At 38.6% G+C, this 24,060-nt stretch overlaps 1 protein-coding gene across 2 annotated transcripts; it reads right to left on the reverse strand.

Annotated features, from left to right (window-relative positions):
* Positions 1-1,204: 1,204 nt before the first annotated feature.
* On the reverse strand, positions 1,205-23,284 carry ttc17 (tetratricopeptide repeat domain 17). 2 transcript variants are annotated; one of them, XM_061739019.1, is made up of 25 exons: positions 23,087-23,284; positions 22,396-22,485; positions 21,909-22,078; positions 21,684-21,795; positions 19,975-20,106; positions 19,502-19,611; positions 19,264-19,411; positions 18,720-18,859; positions 17,981-18,141; positions 16,923-17,035; positions 15,597-15,749; positions 15,068-15,183; positions 13,496-13,646; positions 13,262-13,333; positions 12,762-12,986; positions 12,016-12,235; positions 10,205-10,324; positions 8,390-8,688; positions 8,137-8,290; positions 6,824-6,944; positions 6,492-6,651; positions 5,935-6,018; positions 5,117-5,236; positions 3,822-3,965; positions 1,205-3,689 (listed from the first exon to the last, which is right to left on the reverse strand). In XM_061739019.1, exons 1-25 carry the CDS (start codon positions 23,255-23,257, stop codon positions 3,558-3,560), a joined length of 3,618 nt encoding a protein of 1,205 aa, XP_061595003.1. In that variant the 5' UTR covers positions 23,258-23,284; the 3' UTR covers positions 1,205-3,557. The 2 variants fall into 2 exon arrangements, with proteins under 2 accessions (XP_061595003.1, XP_061594998.1); XM_061739014.1 differs by having other exon boundaries at positions 6,824-6,947.
* Between the last annotated feature and the right edge of the window lie 776 nt (positions 23,285-24,060).

Raw genomic sequence — 24,060 nt, forward strand, 5'->3', positions numbered from 1 at the left:
AGGTCCCAGTACACTTTTCCATTTTACCTCAGACCATCTTAAATGAGATTAGGTCTAGAGAAGACAGCAGCTTTTCTGGATACGTGTCCACATATGGTTCCTTCTTAGTACGATAGAGCTGCGTTTGTGGATTGCAGGGTGAATTGTGTTCATGTACAGTGAACTCTGCAGCATTCTTGAGCTCATGCTGTGATTTCCAGATAAGAATCATGGCTGTTTTAATGTCGTGCAGTCAAAGGGTCAAACATTGCATGCATCCAGTTTTAACTTCGGCTTTGTCCCATTCGCACAGAGATTCCTCCAGATTTTCTGGGTGAACTGGGTAAACTACCTCTGTACATATTGAATTTATTAAAATATTACTCTAGTGGCTACAGTATAACACTAGATCATCAGAGAAAATTCTCCTCATGGTCCCAAGCACTCGAACAGAGTTGGGTAAATCTGCCTTTTCCTTTTATGCACCGCAAGCTTGGAATGACTTACAACACATACTTGAAATATTTACCCTCTCTTAACATGTTCAAAATCATTTTTCACAGAACAATGTCATTGTTTTTAATCAAGTGTCATTCTTTGTCATGATTTCTTTTTAGCTTTCTGATCCTTGTATATTTTATGTTTTTATTTTTTTTTGTAAAGTTACTTGTCCTTGTATGTATTTTCTTTTATATGAAACTGAATTTATTTTTCTGCTGCCATCTTGACCAGGACTCCCTGGCAGAAGAGATATTGTATCTCAATGGGACTTTCCTGGATAAATAAAGGATAAATAAAAAAAAAATGTCAACGTTTTTTGATATTATACATCCCAGATGGTGTAAATCATCAGCCTTTTTATAAACTTATGTTAAGGAAGATCTTCCTGATATTGTCCCACAATGTATTTGACCCAGTTTGCTGCAGATGGTGGTGTAATGTTTACTTTATACCCAGTTATATTACTGAGCTGTTGCAAGTTAACCCAAATTGTTGTCAAATGCTCTTTCAGCTGTTTTTTTTTATTCGTGCCAGTTGCATTTCCAGCCTTTTGTGGCCCCTTTTCTAACTGTTTTAAAATGTGTCACTGCCATCAAATTCAACAGGAGCTAATATTTTCCATGAAATGACAAAATGTCAGCTTCAACTTCTGGTATGTCATTTATGTTCTATTGGGAATAAAATACTGTATGGGTTTGAGATTTGTGAATCATTTAATTGTTTTTATTTACATTTTTACACAGCGTCCCAACTTCTATAGAGCTGCGGGATGTAGATTCACTCATGAGTTTCACACTTGCTACACATTCAAAAGAAAAAAAAAAAAAAGGAGATTTAAGGCAAATGTTGAAAGGATAAGTCAAAGGAAATTGTTGAACGTGGTGAAAGAATATGTGCAGTTGTTTGGTGTGATAGAGGAAGATGCATAAAACAGGAATAGATCACTGTATCACTGAAGGGGCCCCTAAAGGGAAATGCTGAAAGAAGAATGAGGTAAAAGATGAACGAATAATAGTAATGACCTCATTTAAAACAAGGGATGGTGGGACCTGATTGTAATGCTGATCCGATACAAAATGGTTTCCACAAAAGGCTGAGTCTTTGTGGGGCCAAGATGGGGTTATGTTAACCTTGTTAAGAGCCAAAACAGATATCTCTGGGCTCAGAGGCATCGAGAAAGGACCATTATACAAAGGAAAAGTGCATTATGATCATGTTTTTGTGGGAATATCATGTACTGGCCTCAAGCCTTTTCCAGAGTTGTCCACATATTTATTAAAAAGGTGACACAAAGCTAAATTCCGGACATATTACACAGGGACAAAGAATGGAAGACTATAAAGCGGTAAGTGTTCTGACGCCACCCCTTCCGCTACAAAAGTAGTTGGCTTTTCCCCAACTTGAAGGAGGGCAGATCGATCCCCAGCTCCAGCACATGATTGAACAAATCAAAGCATTGCTGCATATAGAATGGATATGAAAGAAGTGCTGCAGTGAAAGTGCAAATGAGAAACACATTGTACAGCACTTTGCAGCTGTGAGCACACAAGTCCATTCACGATTTGGAAATCCCACACACCTCAAAGTTCACAGCGCCCTCAATGAAATCAAAAGTCCAAGTCAATTAAATAACTGCTCTATTTTCATTTTACAGCTGCTGTCCTAGCAATTTCGGAAATGAGGTGGTGGAAAACACTAAATTCATCTGATTTCCCTCTTCATGTACAGAACTTGAACATGAGCACATTTTGTGCTGAACTGAAGATGCTCGATGGTGAAGAGCAAAGATGCTATTACAAGTCTAAAGAGACTGCCAGAGTTCAACCTGGCTCTTTAGATTTGAGATACATTTAACATCCTAATATTATTTTGCTGAATTTTATTTCAGGACAAGAAAATTAATTAAAGAAAAATACAAACAGTAACATATTTTCGTCTTTACAAGTCACATGCCATTTCACATTTTTACACTCACATTTAGTGCATTTAAGGGAAATGCAAAGCTCTCCTTTAAAAAAAAAATTAAAATCTGAATTAAAAAGGAAGCTGGTGTGAGATGATGTAGTAGGAGTTGTTAAAAGGAATCGGCCTAAAAGTGGTTGAACAGTGCCACCACCAGGTGACTTATTTTAGCTCCATTATTGAGAAATTAATCTTCAAGTACAATTTTTTTTTTTTTTTTTTTTTTTTAATTCTGAGACAGAATGATGAAGGGAAACAAGTTTTAATTCACATACAGCCTTTAATACTGTACATTTAATACATTTCTTTCTTTTTATAGATGGTCATTGATAAATCTTTTTTCTGATGATTTGGATTCGTTTAGAAGCAAATGCAAGAGCATATTTCATTTTCTTTTTGAATTAGCTTGTCACAAAATAAAAAAAAAAACTGCAGGTCCCTTATAAATAGGAATGATAGAAAAAAAAAGTGCAAAAACTGAGAATTCCCATCCATTTTTTTTCTTAAACAGCACAAACAGCAAAAGCTTAAATTTGTTGAATTTAAACTCCTTTTTCTTCTGAGTTGAGATGCACATTCAACACCATCCCTGGAAAAAAAAATGGATTCCATCATGTGCAGTTAAAATGTTCAATAAGTTACATTCAAAATAGGGCACCACCTTCAGGTGGTCGTCATTTTTAAGAACAATAAGACAACATACCTACACTCAGTGAGTGTGTATTTCATTATTCCAAAGCGTCTCCAAGAATGGCCACTAAAAGCCTTTAAATTAAAATGATACTAGAATTAGCTGGACTTTAAGAGCATTATAGACTTTTATCCCCCTTCCATTTTGCAAGGCACGCAAACCTAACCAAAAAAAAAAAAAACCCATTTCTATATAAAATAAAAAGTGAAAATAAAATGGATGACAGAAAGTTTGCAGTTGAGGGTGAACTTATCTACATTGCACTGACACATAAAACCAAATTCTTGGGGACTGGTTGGAAATCATGAAAAAGAAGACGGACCTTCAAATCAACAAAATATGTGTGGAAGTAATATCACATGAGTTTATCAGAAACGTGTGCAAGTGTCTGTGTTAAACTGCTCTATTTGTCACTGGCGGCGGCTCAGGGCTGACGGCGCTCCCTCTTAGTGAGCAGGTAACACTGAATGGTTCTCAGCCGATCTTTGGCGGGGGCGAACTCCGGCTGCAGCTTCAACGTAGATTCATACCAGCGCATGGCTTTCTCAAACTCCTCCTGTATCAAGGAAAACAGCCATATCGTCAATAAAATGACTTTTTGTTGCAGCAAAGCTTAAATTTGAGAAACTAAGTCACCACATGTGGAACGACAATAATAAAAAAAAGAAAGTCAAGGTTAGTTGGTTACCATAGCAATATAGACATTAGCAAGGGTGAAGTGGTTCACAACAAAGTGCGGGGCAATCTCTACTGCCATTCGGGCGACTGTTAGGGCGTCCTCCCATAACCGAGCATTCTGAAAGATGTTGGCCAGGCTGATAAGAGGCACGTCCTATTCCCCAGAAAACAAACAAAAAAGATGTTAAAGGAACACTCTGTAAATTACAAACCATCACAAACCAAATGGGGGCAGCATATCAAGAGATGGTTCATGGTGTAAGTTACAACACGGTGCACAGTGCATTTAAATACTCAGAGGAAGACGCTCCTATGTCAAGATATATCAAGTATATCACCTCTAGTGGGCATTACAAGGCTTGCCAAACCATCTTTACTCATCAGCAGTGATTTAGGAGGTTCTGTCATCAACACAGCACATACGTGTGTTTTAACATTCATTATGCTGGTTTTTAAATATTTCAAAGTTTAAACCTTATTGCAGCTCTTATTTAAACACACATGAATACATGGGAAAACGTAACAATCAAGGGTCAATACAGGGATACACAGTACTCGAGTTGTAAAAACAAATGGGGGGATGGTGGAGTTTATCATATGGGGACAGATAATTTGTGCTGATTACAAATAATATAATATATTACAAATAATAGCAGTGACCAAAACACCTGCAGAAATACTGCAGGAATGACATAGCAGCAGTTAAATGCAGCCTTCTGTAAGCTTTAAATATCCACTGGGCTTACATCAAATACATCAAAACACAACAATAAAAAACAGTTTTCTGAACTTATCAATATGACTCTGTCCTTCACAGGATAAGTAAATGGATCACTGCAAAAACTCAAAATCTTAACAAGAATATTTGTCTTATTTCTAGTTAAAATGTCTCATTTTAGTAAATAAATCTTATTACACTTAAAACAAGACTCATCACTGGAAAAAACAACAATTTTCACCTGTTTCAAGTAGATTTTCACTTGAAATAAGTAGAAAAATCTGCCAGTGGAACAAGATTTTTTTGCTTTTAATAAGAAGATAAATCCCACTGGAAGATTTTCCTACTTATTTCAAGTGAAAATTGTCAAATAAGTTATTTTTCTGGTGTTATTTTTCTGGTGATGACTAAATGTTGAAATAGCAGTAAAACCACATTCATTGATGAAATGATATAAGGGATGGAAAGGGGGGATGGCAGTTTTACAGAGGGGATGATTTTGACCGTATTTATTTCAGGGGGGGATGCCATCCCCCCTCATCCCCCCTCAACTCCAGTACTGGGGATACAACTCCTAACAAACTTGCCTTCATCTGATGGGGTGCGTAGTTGAGGGCCTGGCGCAGACAGTCGATGGCTCTCTTGCCTTGACCTTTCACTCTCCAGTACAACGCAGCCATGCTGGACAACACCCAGGATGTCTGATTCTGCAGGTTTAGGGGAAAAGAGAAGTGACAAATGTAAAGCTGCAATTTAATTAGCGCTTTAATGAGTGTTGCTGGCAAGGGTTAAAATAGCTGGAAATTACAACTGTTGCATTAAAAAAAGCCGTGGCACATTAATCATACAATTATTTGTTCCAGAACTGCGTTTTTTTGCATCTTTATATATTAAAGACACTGCAAAAAAAACAACAACTTTGTGCCAGAATTAGAAAAATAGAGACAGTACGACTGAGATTAGGCTAGCTAATCCTAAATGAGCAGACATGAAATGATGGGGTCATTCGTCTCTTAACCCGGCCAATATACATGTCAGGCCTTTATTTCTCTACAGAGGGAGAAATCTGCAACCAGTGTCTGAATATTTCAATAGAGGGCTACAAAGCCAATGCAAGGCAAATAAAACCAATAGAAGTTGGTAAGTAGCATCAACAAAGCTCAACAAGAAGATGGCTAATAAGCTAATGTAAAGATAACTGTGCATATAAGACATTTAATATGTTGTTTGACCATTTAAGCATACCACTTTAGTGTTAAATAGTGCATTGGAAGGAAAACTACACTTCAAAAATATAAATGGAAAAGAAAAGTGTCTGTGGATGCCGTTTGTGATTCAGGTTTCCAAGAGTACGGTATATAAACCTTTTCTTTTCACCTGTTTTGGACTACTTTAGAAGTCTTACCTTCTCCAGTACTTTAGCAATCCGGGTCCCCACTTGCTCAAAGGATTGTGGGGGGAACTTGTCTTTGCCGAGGTTCTGCAGGACCTTTTGGTTAAGACAAGAAGAAACACAGGTACGACTTGAGTGGCAGGGGTGTGCTTAAAATAGTCTCTGCGTTTTAAAATACTTTTCTACAGAGTACACTAAAGCTCTTTTTCTAAACACAAAACATGCATATAGTGCATGCTGTCTTAAAGCAGTATTGAGCTAGTTTGGAATTTGACAATTTAAGCCGATAGATGTCTCTTCTGAGACTTCTAGTCGTCCTTGACGCATAAGCAGGTACGACAGATAGCCCTCAAAATAATCTATACTTTACCAAGGTGAATGTACAAAAATGAAAACTTGAACAGAAATACCTATGTCTTTTAATCATATTCATTTTGATGTGATTCCTTTTACTCATTGTTTTAATAAAAACAGCAACATCTTTCCAATAAGCAATCCCATGTTTGAGACTTTTGCTGTCAGAATTTCATTTGCACGCCAGTTTTTTGTATGACGTGGCTTCAGCATACCTCCCGCAGCTGGCTCTCCCCGGTGTAGTGGATTGCGGCGCGATTGGCCACCCCTGCCAGGTGGTCGAGCGTGTGCATGCTGGCAGCGAGGTTGGCATTGCATAAAGGTTCCACCGCTGGCTCCTGCAGAGGAGTGGCGAAGTCAATGTGCTCTGTAATGCTTAATGAGAGACGGTGAAGGGAAATATTAAAATCAAGGATAAAAATATATTGTGTTGTGGACATGCTCCAATGTGCTCTTCACATGTTCTGGTACTAGAACAGCGAGGCAGAAATGCTTTTATGTTGCTGTGATAAAAATGCAACTATAATTAGAACATCGTCAGTCTTACTCAATATTCTTGGCAGAAACAGCCAACCAAGTGCTAGCGACAGTGGTCAGGTCAACCCTCCGGGTCCGCTGGCACTCCTCCGGCCCCGGCCAGCCAAGACTTGTGTAGTCTTTCCAGCGACCTGCTTAACAGGAAAAAAAAAAACAAACAAAAAAAACAGAAACATAAGTTCTTTTTTTTTTTAGAAAGAAAAGAAGCAATTTTTTGTCTCAAAATTTCAACACTTTTCTTGTCAGGATGTCATGGGACGGGTGAAATCAGTGGCACACACTGGAAGAGTCTGGAGCGCTGATGAGGACACGGCACTAGGACTGGGAATTAAATACTACAGTACGTGCTTTGTAAAAACATGCAGCAGCATATTGTGCATTCCAACACGCTTCCAGTTTGCTATCATATGTGCAGAGACTGCCAACGGAGCAGTCAGACTAGAGGGAGGAGGGACACTGCCTGTTTACCAAAGCCGGTGAATTCCTGGAGTTACTATGAATGAGCATCTCTGCAGCCCAGACGCTGAACTCTCACTGTGAGCTTCTCCACTGGCCGGCTACATTTGACAACATGAACTCAGCTGTTGCAAAGCTACAAACACAGCACCCCACGCCAGTCTGCAGATGTGGACGGCTTCTTTTTCGCTTCACTTCCTACAGTCATTTTGTACACATTTTTTAGTGATTTAATTTTACAATATCGAATTGGATATGGCGATTAGGGCTGGGTATCGATTCAACTGTCAAGAATCGATTCGATTCCGATTCTTAAGATTCAGAATCGATTATCACGATTTGATTCGATACGATTCGATATTGATTTGGCTTAGTGTTATTTAAAATGTTTTTTGAGCTGTTGCCTGAATTATATGACTGTAAAATAAGTAGTACAATAATAATTTCACAATAATTATTGTGAAATAACTAAGAAATAAATAACTCAAACAGGCCTTTCAATATCAATTTAAAGTGCAAAAAAAAGAAAGAAATTGCAACAGTTCATGCAGTAAACAAATCATTTTAGCTTGTCTGATTTATTCTCTCACCACGCACACATATTGCCATGAAGCACCTGGCATTTTTCAGAAGTATCATGACAGACTGTGTGTCCGACTACTGGGATTAAAGTTCACCGGGCGAAAATGTAATGATGAGGAGGAGGAAAAAAAATTAAAAAAAATAAAAAATTGATCTTTAGACATAAGAATCGATTTTTAGGAATTAATATGAGAATCATTTAGAATCGGAAAATCGATTTTTTTCAACACAGGACTAATAGCAATAGATAAAATATAATTCAAATCAAATGCAGGTGTATGTTACCTGAAGGACCAGGAGATGGGATGGTTGGACCGCTGATTTCCAGTACAGAATGCCCTCCAGGAAGTGACTCCCCATTGGGGGCGTCATCAGAGATGGTAACACTGTCTGACCCGTCCACTTTAGCCTTCTTGACCCGCTTTACCTGGAAGGTGATCTACAATATAGACAACAAAAAACATTCAAATTTTCAGCACAGATGTCCTTGCTAATCTGAGAGAGTTTGGCATCAGAAAAGGGAAGCTGAGAAACGTACCCACTCTGCTCCCTCGTCATCCTCACAGTTTCCAAAACACGGCCCACTTCCTGCACGGGCCCCCATTACACGATCGTTCTTGAGCACCCGGATGCCTCGGAGGTCCCCTCGTTTCCCTCCGACATCAAGCGCTCCTTCAAACGCTCCCATTAAATCCTCCTTCAGTTGCCACTCCTCTTCTTTTTCCACTCCTCCATCACCAATAGACGGAGTTATTTTAGCTGTTCCTGAGGTGGAGGGAGACACTTGCTGCTGCTGTCCAGCTGCTTCACCGGAACCATTACTGTCCACAATAACCTCTGAAGGGCGGAGGAGACAGGTACGAGTGTAAGATAGATAAGGAATGATGGGTTGAAGTGCACTGTAAAAACGAACTAAAGAGTTTAAGAGTTTAAGAGTTATAGTCAAGAACAGGTTTTGTTACTCCATCAGGAGATTTTTTTTTGTTGCTGAAAATAAGACAATTTGGACTATATTTAGGAATATTTGGTTCTTTTTTAGGAGGGGCTCTTTTTTTATTGTACAAAAAAACCCTAAACTGATCAGGAAAGAGAACTCATCTTAAGTCTGCTCTTTTTCTTTTTGGCAGAGTAACAAATTTAGAAAATGAACACATACCAGACATCAAATACATCTATTAGGGGTGTAACGATACACTAATCTCACGATACGGTACGATACACGATATTGAGGTCCTGATAACGATACGATATTATAGCAGTATTTTTTTTAACAACCTTGAATGAGGAACATATGACTGGAAAAAAATGTCTTTTATTCGAAAGACACAAAATACAAAACATTACTGTGCGTTTGCCCTATTGTTACAGTTTGTTATGCTTTATAAAAGTTTTAAAGAGAAAGCCAGGCCAACCATTTTCCACAAACTGAACTAAAAGTAAATGTCAGGTTTGCATTATGCATCTTCAGTTTCATACAAGTAAAAACTGAATAGTTTCTCTCATGTATGATTTGACTTTTTTCTTTTCCAGAAATTTAACAACTAAAATTAAATAAATAAATAAATAAATAAATAAATACATACAAGTAAATAAATACATACAATTCTACATCATAAAAAAGACTGATTCATAATCACCCTATAAGTGTAAAAGGAGATTTATTTTTGTTAAGGTTATTTCGGTAATTCAGGGTTCATTATTTTATAAATATATTCTTTATATTCTGATGTAAATCAGGGACTATAATTACACTAGTCAGTTTATCTGTAGTGATTAGTCTGTTTTAGATTGGGCGGAGTGATACACCACAGTACAGCACTAGGTGCTGTGTTGATGTTCTAAAATCCTACATTGTTGAGCGGACATTGAAGTACACTCGAACTCGGAAGAAGTTGCCCCCGTGTTTATCCTACTAAAAAGGTTTAATTTAATAAGGTAAGGCTTAACTCTACACCAGCCTTACATAAGTAAAAGTTCAGAGCTCAAAACAGGACCACAAAACGGTACTAGTTTCTTCTGAGCGGAGGAAGATTTTGGTCCGCGGGTCGAAGCGCGGTCGTCACGCGTGGTCGGATGCGCGTTACTAGTCAACACAATATCGCGATACAGTTTGTCACCTCCACGACACGTTTCGTGACGTTTTTGTATCGCGAAATTTCGTGGCACGATATATTGTTACACCCCTAACATTTATACACATGTGTTACACAATCAGGTAAATAAAACCTGAAAGGCCCACTGAGCAGGAAGTGTGTGAACGGTTTCTTTGGGCCAACAGTCTTTAATGCAGTGCTTTGACAATCATCACTATTGTACATAGACATTGAAGGTATCGGAGAGATTACAGTCTTACTCTCAAAGAGCAGTGTTTCTTCTATGGCGGAAACGGCAGGAGAATCCTGTTTCTCTTCACTGCCCTCCCATTCCTCCAGCTGCATCCCCAGGTCATCCTCGGACATGCAAGCGGCGCCCTCTGAGTAGACACAAATATAGGTCCACTTGTCATTCAAAGCTTTACCGTATAAAAACACAGATATATGAGTGGGGGGAGTGGGCACGGGCACTTATTGTGCAGTTAAAGTGACAAAGCCATCATGACATCAACATCACCCACATCAACAACTAATATGATCGTGTGTGTGATGCTCCTTTTGTCAGAAAGACTGGAAGATTTAAAGACGTTCCAGATGGGGCATAGAAGCCAGAAATGTGTGAGATTGATAACCGGTACTGTTTTACTTCACCCATTTGCTTGTACTTATCCATCGGCATCATACTGCTAGGACACTCATGGAGGAGCCAGAGGGGTATTAAAAGTGACAAGTGGAATGCCCAGTGACTGAAGAGGACAGAACAGTATGTCTTTTATTTCCCCTACCTCTCCGTCCCTGATGTCTCCCACACTGTAACACAGTGTCACCTTTGTTGTAGCTCACCCCGTCATTCTTGGGTTTTCAGTTCTGTTCTTGTACATGTTTACTTATCCAGCATTAAAACGAGCCACATTTTGTTTTGCTCCAATATGTGACAGCAAACGTTCACATCCTGGCTGATCCGCTCTTCGTCCTACCCAACTAATAACTGATGTTGGCGTTCTGTTTAAACTGGGCTCTACGGTCGTCCAGGGCAGTGGGGAGGCTGTAGACGGACGTCGTCCCTTCGCCACACTTTCTCATCCAATAGTATTTGAAAAAAAAAAAAAAAAGTGTATTGTTTGAAACCCCATCTGCCTTAGGCTAGTGTGAATATGTACTTTCAAAATTCATCTTGTTCTCACATTTTCAAGGCATCACTTAATCTGCTTTTAATAGTTATGATGCATTTATAGATTGATGATATGATGCATATTATTAGGAAAGATCATTTACCCAAGTATATCTCTTTGTGCTGTTCTGTCATCAACATCTGTTTGATTGCCACATGAAAAATGTGGTTTTACATGTTGTTAAAATTTGATTGACTCAAGATTAAGATGTCAATTAACCCAAAGGTGTGTGTGTGTGTTTTAAGCGCTTCATTGACCTCAAGAAGTCAGTGTGCTTTACTGCAGTGAAACTTAGCTTTAGAGGGTAAAATATAGCTCTGTCTATATTTAGCACCAGCTATTTTTTGCAGCTTAAATTATTGAGAGGCAAAATTACTCTACTTCAAAGCACTTTTATCTTAAGTCCCAACATATGAAACGAAGGGTGAAGTTTCCTTTCAGATCAGGAACATGACATACAGTTCAACTTTTCTCTTACAGATTTGAGGCAAAACATGGGGGTTTCTCATCATAAAACCCACAAAAAAACGAACAAACAAAAAATAAAAACTTTGACAATATAGTAACATAAAATGTGGTGTATTTGCTATTAAAATACATGGTTTTCTTTTTTCTTCTTTTTTTTTTGCTTAGAATCAGCAACTCTTATTAAAAGCCGATATATTAATGGTGTAATGAAGGTTTATAAGATTTATTCAGACAACATTCAAGTAAATTATGTGGCTTTTGTGGCCACACTGCATTTCGCTGTACTATGACCAACAATGTGACAAATATAAGCTTTAAGTTTAATTCCTGTGATCCATCGATTTCTGTGACACACAGCAGATTTGACAGTTACTACTGTTAAACATATTCAGCTACAATTAAACTAGCCTGTATGAGGTTAAGGTACTCACGTGAACAGAGCTGTTGTCGTGAAATGTTGTAAAGGAAGGGGTAGAACTGAAGGCAGCGCAGCAAGGGTAAACTGGTACAGCACTGCTGACAGCCAGCAAAGGATGAGAAGGAAAACGGGGAGGAAGTGGTCGTCTCCAGGATGTGTCGGAACAAGGCCAAAGCACCTGTCACGTTGGCCTGAGCCAAACGCAGGCTCACCAGGCTGAACAGGGTGTGAGGCTGAGGGAGGAAACCAAGACAAGACAGGCTAACCTTAGCTGGCGGTTGACGTGGAAACTGGCACTAAGCTTATGTAGATATCCGTTTATCTTACAGAACAAAGTAATTACTTAAATATGCAAAAAAACATTTACTCGAAATACGGAGTTCCTGAACAGAGTGACGTTATTCATTATTAGGAGAGCCATGGATTAGCTCGCAGAATGGTTTCCTGAAACCTGAGGGTTGCTACGCTGCATTCCACTGTATTTAAATAACTACAGCTGTCTAACTGATTATACGACGTATTTTCTTAATTGGTTCATAAAGAAGGTATGACAATGTTGTACAGTACAAATGAGCGCAGCTTACGACGCAACAATAAAACAATTTGTTCATCATTGTGCAGGGTACAGATATGCGCTCAATGTATACAATAAAAAATTAACTGCGAGTCGACACAGTCCATTTATACTTGATCAAGCCTTTTATCTTTTTGAGAAGACGTTATTTACTTGCTTCCGTGTATGTTCAATGCTAAATTTACCTCTGATGCATTGAGTGCCAGTGCATGCTCCAAAAGTGTTTGTGCATGGGTGGTCAAGCCGTGGTGCAGCAGCAGGTTAGCAGCGTTGGTGAGGGGCAAATGGTGGTGGGAAGGTGGAGCGGAGCTCAGTGCTTGGCGCAGACACTGCAGGGCACGGCTGCCGTTGCCTTTAGCCCGCCAAAACAGAGCTGCCTCATTGTGGACCTGCCAGCGGTCTACAGTGGCCTTAATACATTAAAACAAATGATACAATTAATGGAACTCAGAGAATCATAAAGACCTTAGAAAATGTCATAATCAAATATGACATGCCATGGAGACTTTTTAAAAAAAAATCAAACAGTGTGAGGACTGGCACAATAAGACTAAATTCTGAATCCATATTTAGGAGACAAAAAAATTGTAGCAATCGTCACAGTTTTACACTTTCAGGGATTTCAACCACCTTCAGGTGAGACATAAAAGTGCTGTGAGAACAGAGAAGTGAGAAACTCCCTTACTTGTTTCATAGCTTGAGCTATCCTGCTGCCAATTTGCTCTAATGTCCACCCACCACTGTACAACTGCAGTATCTGCAAACACAAACGGTAAGATTAATTACTTCATTTTTCTTTTCAAAGAAAACATAAAGAGAACAAAAGTGGGATAAAAGCTGTAAACAATCTGCACGTGTAACATATTCATAGAAGTAACTTCCTAAATAACTTTGGCCCTCACTGAAAAGACACAGATACCTCAGAAGCAAAGTGATCTGGCAGCTCCTTTTCCTTCAAAGGCCCGTCTAATGAAGCAGGCAGGATGGCTGGATGTGGTTCGGCGACAGTGCCACAGTCCGGTAGATCTACAGCCTCAGACGGACTGCTGTTCCCGTAGAGAAGAGCTGGGCTGGAGATACACAATTGGGAAGCCAGTATTTCACTTGCATTTCCTTTTTTAATTTCATATGCAGCTCTGAATGGAAAAATAACAGTTTTCTCTCAAGCTTAGTCTACAGTTCCTCCCCAGATTTGCACACAGCCTACAGTGCAAATAACATAGGTAACTGTAACTGGAGTTTATATCCATGGGACTTAGGAGTTTTCTGCGCAGCAAATACACATCCCAAAAGGGCAGAGAGGTTCCTGTGATGCCAAATGTGGTTGTTTGGTAATATGTTCATTACAGCAATGAACTGGGCACCAGAAGATCTCAGTTGCATCATCAGCATCACACAGGCTGCAGATAAGCTGCACATCTGCTGTAAGGTGATACTACTGGCTTCTTACCTCATCACTGTACATACAGGACTGTCTCAGACAATTAGAATATTGTGATAAAGTTCTTTATTTTCTGTAATGCAATTAAAAAAACAAAAATGTCATACATTCTGGATTCATTACAAATCAACTGAAATATTGCAAGCCTTTTATTATTTTAATATTGCTGATTATGGTTTACAGTTTAAGATTAAGATTCCCAGAATATTTAAATGTTTTGAGATAGGATATTTGAGTTTTCTTAAGCTGTAAGCCATGATCAGCAATATTAAAATAATAAAAGGCTTGCAATATTTCAGTTGATTTGTAATGAATCCAGAATGTATGACATTTTTGCATTACAGAAAATAAAAGGACTTTATCACAATATTCTTATTTTCAGAGACAGTCCTGCATGTTGTTCTTCTCTAGAGGGCTACATGTAGTCATCGTGGCAGACAATGTAAGCTATACTGTCCCCTGCATTTCCCGTAGTGTATGATTCTGATGTTTACGTGGGTTTCTACAGTCAATGATAAAAATTCCACAAAGACAAGTTTTCATAATCAACACAATCAGTACGGGTTAGTTTAAATGGTGGTCTACTCTAAAGTGTGCAAAGTTATCTCTACACAGCAAGCCTGAACTGCTAAAACACACTTTAGTGTTCTTTAAACCGAAATCCTTACTCTACCACCCAAATTCTGCAGCAATTAATCAAACCCCTAATCCCTAACCCTAATCATCAAATCACGCAAGTTTGAGGAGTTTGAGTTACTGTTGCTTGTTGATCATCTTGACAGAAAACAACAGGCCTCTATAATTAACAAGAGGTGTGTTGATATTATTCCTGGGTGGCCCACCCGAGTTTTATCCCTGTATGAGGAAACCCTGGTCCTCTGAGGAAAGAAACATTTTAAAGTGAGTCCAATTTGAAAGTTTAACCTTCAAATTGGAGCACTGTTCTTTATGTAGCAGTATTCAAAATTATTCCAAGGAATTATTTCAACTCAAAGTGACTTTGCTGTGACTAACAAAAAAAAAGAGAGAGATCTAGGAGAGGGTACTGACCTGAGGCCCTGCGTTTCAGGTGGAAGATAATAGGTTGGGAGCAGATGAGCAGGGGGAACACCTGGGTGCTCTTGAGCACAGTCAGACCTCTGAGGCCATAAAATCCTCTGGATGTCCTAAAGAGAAAAAAAACAACCTCAATTCTCAAAAACAATATTCTAATTCTTCAGTTTCACCAAAAAAAAACCTCTTGGAAACAGGTTTGACCAATAAAAGATGACATGCAAAAAAAAAAAAAAAAAAAAAAAAATAATACTTTTATGAATTCTATGACCATAACTGTTCCAACAGAAGGAAGGTAAAATATTGTTCTTGTTGTTATTGATCTTAAAACCGATCAATGCTTTCTCAGCAATCAGCAAAAATGTATCAATCTGGATTTTGTTTTTGCAGATTTTAATACCCTTGAAAGGAAACCTATATATTTGGGTTAATAAACTTCCTTACAGTTCCTTACAGCGTGCAGGAGCAACGCAGATGTTTGTTTCTGCCTCTTGGTATACCAATAAAGGGATTTCTCTAATCTTGCCTGTGTATAGTCTCGATGGCTGCCCCAGAGAGCAACAGCAGGGTCCTGGTCGCCGGACACAGAGGGATGGAGCTGGAGGTTGTTTCTTGTCTGGTTTGAGTTGCGTTCTGACACAAGCGCCACACTCGATGCCACGGACACTTCTTCTCCAAACTATGATCAAAGAGAGAAAAAAATTTAAAAAAAAAAGGAAAACAGAAACTGAGGCCATATGTTTCCTCAAGTTTATCTTGTCCTGATGACCAAACAATGTGTTAGCCTTGAAAGCTGTGCATGTTGGAAAAGTCCTGGACCAATGAAAACTTGTGACATTGTGCCATGCCTTTTTATTCAAAGATTTATGATTGCTTTTTTGTACTGTACACAGACAATCTGAATATTTATATCCATTCAGGAGGCAGGTAGAAAGCCATGTTATAAATCTTACAGGTAGCCAGGAGGCACAGTCGCTTTAGTTTTTGCTCTTTCAGTGGTCTAACTTAACTACTTCAACTGGGCTGTAGCTTATCTAATACACCACTCCGTCTTTCCTCTTCTGGTAAAACAGCCTTTACATACTCACAAGGTGTGTATCCAGCCTCTTGCGGCTTTAACCAAATGATTGCTACATGAAGTGAATATGAGTCAGAATGGCTTCATCACAACTTTGCGGTGTGGTTGATATACTAATCACTTTCACACAGACAATAAGCCCAAAATACTGACTCAGAAAACTAAATTGGATTTTCAATTGGAAATAGTGTAATATTATTCTTTGTGTTTATTGGTTTTATGCATTTTCTTCCCAAAAGTTCTCGTTCAAGAATGTTTTCCTGGCACCAGACCAATCAAATACAAAGTCTGAGCAGCATTTTGCTGTTGCTTGAACTCTCTGACGTTTTCAGGTGCAGATAACACTTTTAAACTCTTCCTTTATAGCCGAGGGAACAATGTCCTGAGGTTAAGAGATCAGGAGTTTAATAATCCTATTCAAATTTCTTAAAATGTTCTTGCTAATTGACTTTCACAAATTCAAGTAGTGGAGGACTGCTATGATGTAGATGCTTATAATACAGTTCTATGGATCTATTTCCTCTGTCAATATTACTTAACTGGTGACCAAGTTAGAATCAATCAGTGAGATTATAGAAAAAGCGCATTGTTAAAATGAAAACCATTGAAGGATACTACGCCATTAAGCCTCTGAAGTATCACCATGTAACGTTATGTGGCATTTTAAAGTTTTGATGCCTTCAGCCTTGCTCTTCACCGTACAGAAGAAGAAACTCCTGAAAGGTACAGTGGTACCTTTTACGTCCCACATTGTGCTTTTTCCCAACAACTTACTTGGACATAGTGGACATGCTCAAACAAGTCCCCCCGGTGATAGCGCACAGGAAGGTCAAAGGGGCAATAAAGGCTGCGCTGCTGTTGACCCAGCCGGCACATCTGATGGTTCCCTAAAACAGACAGAGCATGCATTTTCAGACACTGAATACTCTGTTAAACAGGTAAATACTTTCTTTGACACACATTTTTAAACTCCCAATCATACAAAATTGTCTGATAGGACGTACATTTTTTTTTTTGTCGAAATGCATTTGTGATGAACAATGGGTATAGGGCTCAACTAGCTACTACTCTGGGTAAATGGTTTCATTCAAAGAACTGATACATATCATTTTACTGCTATCAGTGCTGATAATGTCACTTCTTTCTGTTAATCATGAACATTTGGATGTTCTTGCATGGCACAAATGAAGTCCCAAGCTAATTAGCTTCCTGACCTGTGCGTTTTATATACCGTATTTTCTGGACTATAAGCCGCTACTTTTTTCATAGGTTTTGAACCGTGCAGCTTATACAAAGGTGCGGCTACTCTGTGGATTTTTCTTTCACCGCTCGGGGCGCTCTAACCGGAATTAGAATCAAAACTAAGACAAAATAAATGCAAAGAAGAATACGCTACTTCTTCTTTAGCAGATAGAAGTAGGTAGAAGCAGATTTCAAACATATGGGAGTTATTTTCTCTTGGTTCTGTCCCGTTTTAATCAGCAAAGTTGCTGCCGTGTTAAAAGACACTGTTAGGAAAGGATCTATTTAGGTACAAACATGTACATCATTTACAGTTCAAAATCCTTCTGTACATGCAGTAAATATCTAATCTAACAACATAAATATCTGCGGCTTGCATATCTTTTTTTTTTTTTTTTTTTTAAATAGAGCGGATGCGACTTGTATGCAGGTGCGGCTTATAGTCCAGAAAATACGGTATATATATATATATATATATATATATATATATATATATATATACACACACACACACACACACACACACACACACACACACACACACACACATACACACACAAAATGTCTTAACGGTGGGTGCTGCATTATACCAAGCTGAGCTTCCTTGGCCATCTGGGTTTCATGGATAATGTTGCGCAGGATCTGCTCTTCTTGCAGAAGCTTGTATTTGTCCAGGGACTCCTGCTGGCGGAGGTAGTGGTCGTGTTGCTTCTGGTACTCCTTTAGCTCATTCAGGGTCCGCTGCAAGGACCTGGACCCAAAGAAAATTGAATGGGCAAAATACACAACAGTTGGATAAGGAAAGGTTCAGAAAAAAAAGTTAGAATACCACAGACGCTCTGAGAGTGAAGAGCACTTTTTAAATAAGAATTCTGACTGCCACATCAGTGAGTTTGAGTGCTTTTATCCAATAATTGATAATTCCAGATATACTTAGTAATGTTTTTTTTTTTAATGCAAGCCAATATAGCTGTTCATGTACTCCTACAACAATCAATCATTAAGCAAACAATCCCTTAAGAGCTCATCTGCTACACAAACCAATTTGTAATGAATTTCCCTGATCATAAATACAAGTTCAGCAATAACATTATCGGTTTTAAGGATCATTTTTAACTGAGCAGGCAAAAAAGTTAAAGTTATCCAAACACACCAGCAATTTAATGGCAGAGAAACTCACAGCTTACCCGAGATTTCTGCAAGGCATACCGTTTTGATACATATAAATATTTCATCTTTCTATAAAATTTAAAATTTTGATGAAAACGTTTTTAAATTGAAATAAAAAAAAAAGAGGTACCTAAAGGAAGTGCGCGATTGCTCGCCTACCTGTGCTGGGCTTCCAGGCGTTGCTCCAGCTTTTGCTGACAGAGCACAGCATGTTTCCTCCTCAGGGCCTGCTCAAATCCTGGCTGGGCCTGCAGTGCCTGCTCGTAACACAGCACCGAGTGGTTGTATTCCCCAAGCATCTGGCAAGCGGAAAACACAAGAGGACACAAAGACCATGGATAAAGCACATCTGAAAGTCTATATTTTTCATCCATACACAGACTAAAATAAACAGACTAAAAATATATCGAGACTATTACATGCCAATACAAAGCTCTGAGGACTCGGATACACGTGTTAGATCAAATTATCCCTGGTAAACTGCTGTTAATTTAGATAATTCCTTCCATAAATCTGCTTGTTTTAAACATCTCGGGATATACAAAAGAAGCTACTTTATGTTAGTCAAAGCAGACGTGATACAACAATATGTCTAATAAACATTGAACTTTTCTGATTAATTTCACTTTCATATTGCTTTGCTGATTCTGTGGCATTAAGACACAAACCTTTAGTGTAGCAGGATTGCTTCACTTTTACTTACAGCATAAATGTTGCCCAAGGTGTAGTGACTGGTGAAAAGCTCTGAGGTGAGGTCAAGGGCAGCGTGGGCCAGAATAGCAGCATCTGCTGAGAAATGGGCGCGGTGCAGGATGTTGGCCATGTTAACCAGCGCTATATCCTTATGCTCCCTGCAACATCAACAACCACAAAGACAAACCTGTGAGCAGTCTCGCACAACAAACCTCGCATCAGAAACCTTCTGGCCAGCCTGACAGTACCGTGGGGAGAAATGCAGAGCACGCACGACACAGTCCACTGCCTTCTGAGGCTCGTTTTTCATACGCCAGTAAAATGATGCCATGTTGTACAGCACCCAGGAAGATGAATTCTGGGATTTAAAAAAAAAAAAATATTAAAAAAAAAAAAATCAAAGTCTGGCAGTTTTAAATAGGTACGGAAACTTACATTTCTTAGGTTTCTATGGAACTTTTTAAAAACATCTTGTTGCATTAAACAATGTATTTTAAATCAAGTTTAATTGAGCTATGCACATCAAATTCTGAATACTCATCAGTTTTTACACATTTTCCAAATGTTTCCAATGGTTGACGATTATATAAAAAATATGCACATTGCGTTTTATTTTTTTCCAATTTTTCTGAAAACATTAAAAAGTTTTGTCTTGAAGGAGGGAAAAACAAATGTTTTGACAGCAAATTTAGGTAATCACATTGGTTGAAACGAGCATTACCCTCAGCAGGCCTTGATGGATGCGATGGCCCACTTCGTCAACACTACGGCCCAGCTTTTGAGGCAATGAACTAAAAATGGGATCCTCCTTAGAAAGAATTGGAGAGGTCAAGTTTCCCCTTTCCTGTACACCCTAAAACAGACAAATATTGAAGCATTTAGTATTTCTATTTTATGAAATGTGGTCATCATGTAAACATCATTAACTGTTCCCAAAAGATGAACCTTCTTTTTTTCCCCCTTCTTTACTTAAGCAGACAAAAAGGAACTAAACTAAGTCATGGCCTCAAGGGTGCCATTTATAAAATTGTTATTGAATGTAAACTGAAGACCTAGGATAACTTGAAGCCGTCTCTGGAGTTGTTACTATGATTAAGCTGGCAACTCTAATTAATGCAACGTGGTACTTCTCATTCCAAGAAACATCCTGTGGTTGTGGAAAAGATGGTAATATTTTTGAAAGGGGAAACATTTTTAGTCTACAAACAGAAAACAGCATAGATTGCTGAAACAGTTAAACTGGGTCCAAAACTTTCCAATGTGTTATGAAAATCTGGAGAGATGGAGTGAATCTTGGAGGGAAAATTAGGTTGTAAGAAAAGGAAATTAAGAAACAAATCAAAAAAAGAAAAAAAAAAAAAAAAAGATTGTGCTAACAGATTTGCCTGAATTTTTGGTAAAATCTAATCAAAGGACATCAAGAGGAAACGGTTTTAAAATCTGACACAATACACTTGATCATAGACGCACCTGGACAAAGAAACCAAACATAAATCATTACTTTTTTGATGTATAAAAATTAATAATTACAATATTCACATGCATGTAGTTGATTGGGCTTCAGAAAGCTTGTTGGTGAGATGGTTAGCATTATCGCTTCATAGCGTAAAAATTCTTTGTTCAAATCTTGGCATTGGCATTTCCGTGCTCTCCCTGTTTCTCTGTTTCTTTGGGTTTTCTGGCTTCCTCCTTCAGTTGAAAAGCATGCATGTTATGTTGATCAGTGATTCTATACTCTCATTTGTGTCATTGTGGCCCTGTGATGGAAGTTACCCCTCAAGGGTGTGACAATCTCTCACCCAGATACGCCATCATCAGGCGAGTGACATAAAATATAGATGACTGGGTTTAAGTAATATGAGCAACCCAGATTATTAATATACCTGCAAAGTATAATAATAATAATACGCTTATATAGCTCCTTTGTAGTTGAAGGGGTCCCTCAAGGCGTAATGTAGTCTTTGCTTAAGGCCAGCCCATCTACCCTTGTGCAGTTGAGCTCTGGTCCTTGCTCTTTCTGCTCTCGTGAGAAACGAATGCCTCATCCACCTCCAATCAGGCTAATTCACATAATACTACTAAAGCTGTTAGTATACTGATTAACACAAATGAAATGGGATCCCAGCAACAAATCAGTACAATTTTATTTATATTGAGTGTCATTCTGTTCTGACTCAACTTTTTTTTTCATTAAATGATTTCCAAATCGACAATAAACATAGCTTAAATAATATTTTAAAGAAAAGTTATTTAAAAAAAAAAAATTGGGGCAATTTGTTAAATAAAAACTGTTAGGGTCAGCACCAGGGACTTCCATGACTTTATGAATGATACTGTAAACTTATCTTCCAAAACCAAATATTTAAGTTCACATATTTACTCAATCAAATCAAACAAATCTAGGCAGTGACAAGGCAGGCGTCTACTCACTCTGAGATGCTGGAATGCATGGATACTATATGGTAGTTCAAACACTTTTGCACAGTCTGGCTTTTCTAAATCTGGGGGCAGAGTAGATCCTGAATCAACATACTCTTCAGGGCTGCGAGACAGAGAGGAGAAAGAAAACAAATGAGAAAAGATTTTAGCACAAATTTTACGAGGCACTGAGGCTGCTGAATCAAAGCTCCATGTCTCTGCTTATTGAGTGCTTACTCTATGTCTTTGCTTTCCAATGAGATGTAAGTGCCATCATACAGATCCAGGTCTCCAAGAGGCACCTTAGCCATCACACAGTCTGCATCCTCTTTGTAGTGTCGCTGCTCCAATCCTGTGTCTCGGTCCTCATTCTCTTCAATGTGAATTTTCTGTGCTACAAGCTGCTTCTGCTCAACAATCACAAGAAATAAACAAGCAATAAAAGCCGGTGAAAACAGCAAATTGATGGTGGACTGAAAAAGCAAAGTGTCAAGTATCAGGTGAGTACAAATACCTAGAATGAGTAAAGTAAGTTGGAGCTGACATCTACTCTACATATTGTACTTTATGTACTGCACGTGACTATTGCACAACAGCTGGAACTGTGATGTTTGTGTTTTACAATCAAATAAGATCCACAGCTGCTTGCTTCTGTCCAAACTCAAATAAACTAGTATCCAGGATGAATAACTAAAACACTCAAGGCTTACACATATACACCCACCTCTAACTTTTTGAGGTAGTTTACACGAGTCTCTTGCCTCATGAAGATCACAACATCATGAGGATGTTTCAGATTCAAAGGAGAGTCCACCTGGAAAGAAAACAGGTTTTAAGCAGCAGATTGGTCCATGGGTGTGAAGGTTTATTCAACTTTGGCAGAGTCATAAACCAAAACAAGTCTGAGATGTGCTAACTCATCCTGTCATTCCTGCAAGAGGCGTCACGTAAACACAACACGGTCAGAGTCTGTAATCAGGGTGGTTTCTAAAGCATCCCGAAACAATGTGGTCATCTGGAACTCAAAATACCTAAATTAATAAAATAACGTTGCTTTTCTGAGTTAATCAAGCTATAAGACTTATATACACACACATTAACATTTAAACCTTAATCCTCATTTCTCTACAACGTCACAAAGTTGTAGCTGGTACGTCAGTGTGTCATGTTTAGATGAACCTTTACTACCTAACCGACCAATGTTACGAATAAAAAAAACAATAATGTAATCAGTGCAAAGGGAACCGGTTAAGACTGATTTGTGGTTCCGCGTTACACCGACGCAGAGCCTACGGCGTAGGGTACGCGGCGACGCGCACCGCACAGTGCGCGTCGCCGCGTACCCTACGGCGTAGGCTCTGCGTCGACTGTGCTAGCCACAGGGCTGCTAGCAGGTCAGAGCTGTCATATCAGACCTGCTGCTGGATCTTCCCGTCCTCCGTCACCACCCAGTGGGTCGTGGCTCCGCCGCAATCCACCAGCAGCACACAGAGACAGAAGAACAGCCTCCCCTGCAGCGAGGCTCTCCCCGTGTCGTTGACACGGCAGGGTAAAGGCTGCAGACGGGTTTTCCTCAGCTCCGCCATCTTTCTACCTGCCGCCGCTGCCGCCAGCGTTCCTCCGGCCACCAGGGGGCGCTCGAGGGCGCATGCGCATGAAAACATATTTGTCACAGCGTCCAGTCCATGGTCCAGAGTCCATCATGTGTTTTTTTTTTTTTTTTTTTTTTTCTCATTGATTTTACAAAAAAAAAGGCACATTATGCATTCCAGAAGAACATTTCATTCATAGCAAGATGTTTATCGCTGGTTAAATATTGGGATCAACAACTCTTTGTTTAGCAAGTTTCAGGTCATGATTATATGGATGGTCTGTCAAAGAAGGTATCCAAGATGGTGAACATAATTCTCATTATGGGAAAATATCATATAAATAAAAATAAATGGAAAAACAGCAAACCCTCCATAGTCTGTTTTAAAAATGAAATAAAAAATTATATAACATCCATAAAGGTACTATCAGAAGAAAATCAGTCTGTAAATGATTTATATGAAACCATGTCAAAGTCTCTTGCTCTTTAAGTTACAATCTACAATCTCTTTAAGTTGCATCCTAGAACACTGAGCGACCAAAGAGTAAAACAAAGCAAAGATACAGAGCGAAAAAGGAAGAAAAGGAATAAACAATAAAATAAAATAAAAAACGCAAGTGATCAGTCAGAAATTAGGGTTCAAAGATACTTCTGAAGATGCTGGGCTTTTTGAATCATGCAAGATTTTAAATATTTATTGTACTGAATTATTTTGTTTAGATATGCAATAAAGATTGGATTAATTTTCAAAAAGTGACATTTATGAGTGAAAAAAATGAGCCAATATTATTGAACATT

Source organism: Cololabis saira, chromosome 2 (genome assembly GCF_033807715.1).
Source record: "Cololabis saira isolate AMF1-May2022 chromosome 2, fColSai1.1, whole genome shotgun sequence".
Taxonomy (NCBI): Eukaryota; Metazoa; Chordata; class Actinopteri; order Beloniformes; family Belonidae; genus Cololabis; species Cololabis saira.

What these genes read in the sequence shown, in the direction of transcription:
- ttc17 (XM_061739014.1), bottom strand. Translation starts at nt 23,257, where the DNA reads ATGGCGGAGCTGAGGAAAACCCGTCTGCAGCCTTTACCCTGCCGTGTC. An exon ending in TGGCACTCAATGCATCAGAG is followed by an intron (nt 12,236 to 12,761) that starts GTAAATTTAGCA and finishes TTCCTCCCTCAG; the next exon opens with CCTCACACCCTGTTCAGCCT. An exon ending in GTTTCTGCCAAGAATATTGA is followed by an intron (nt 6,652 to 6,823) that starts GTAAGACTGACG and finishes TCTCTCATTAAG; the next exon opens with CATTACAGAGCACATTGACT.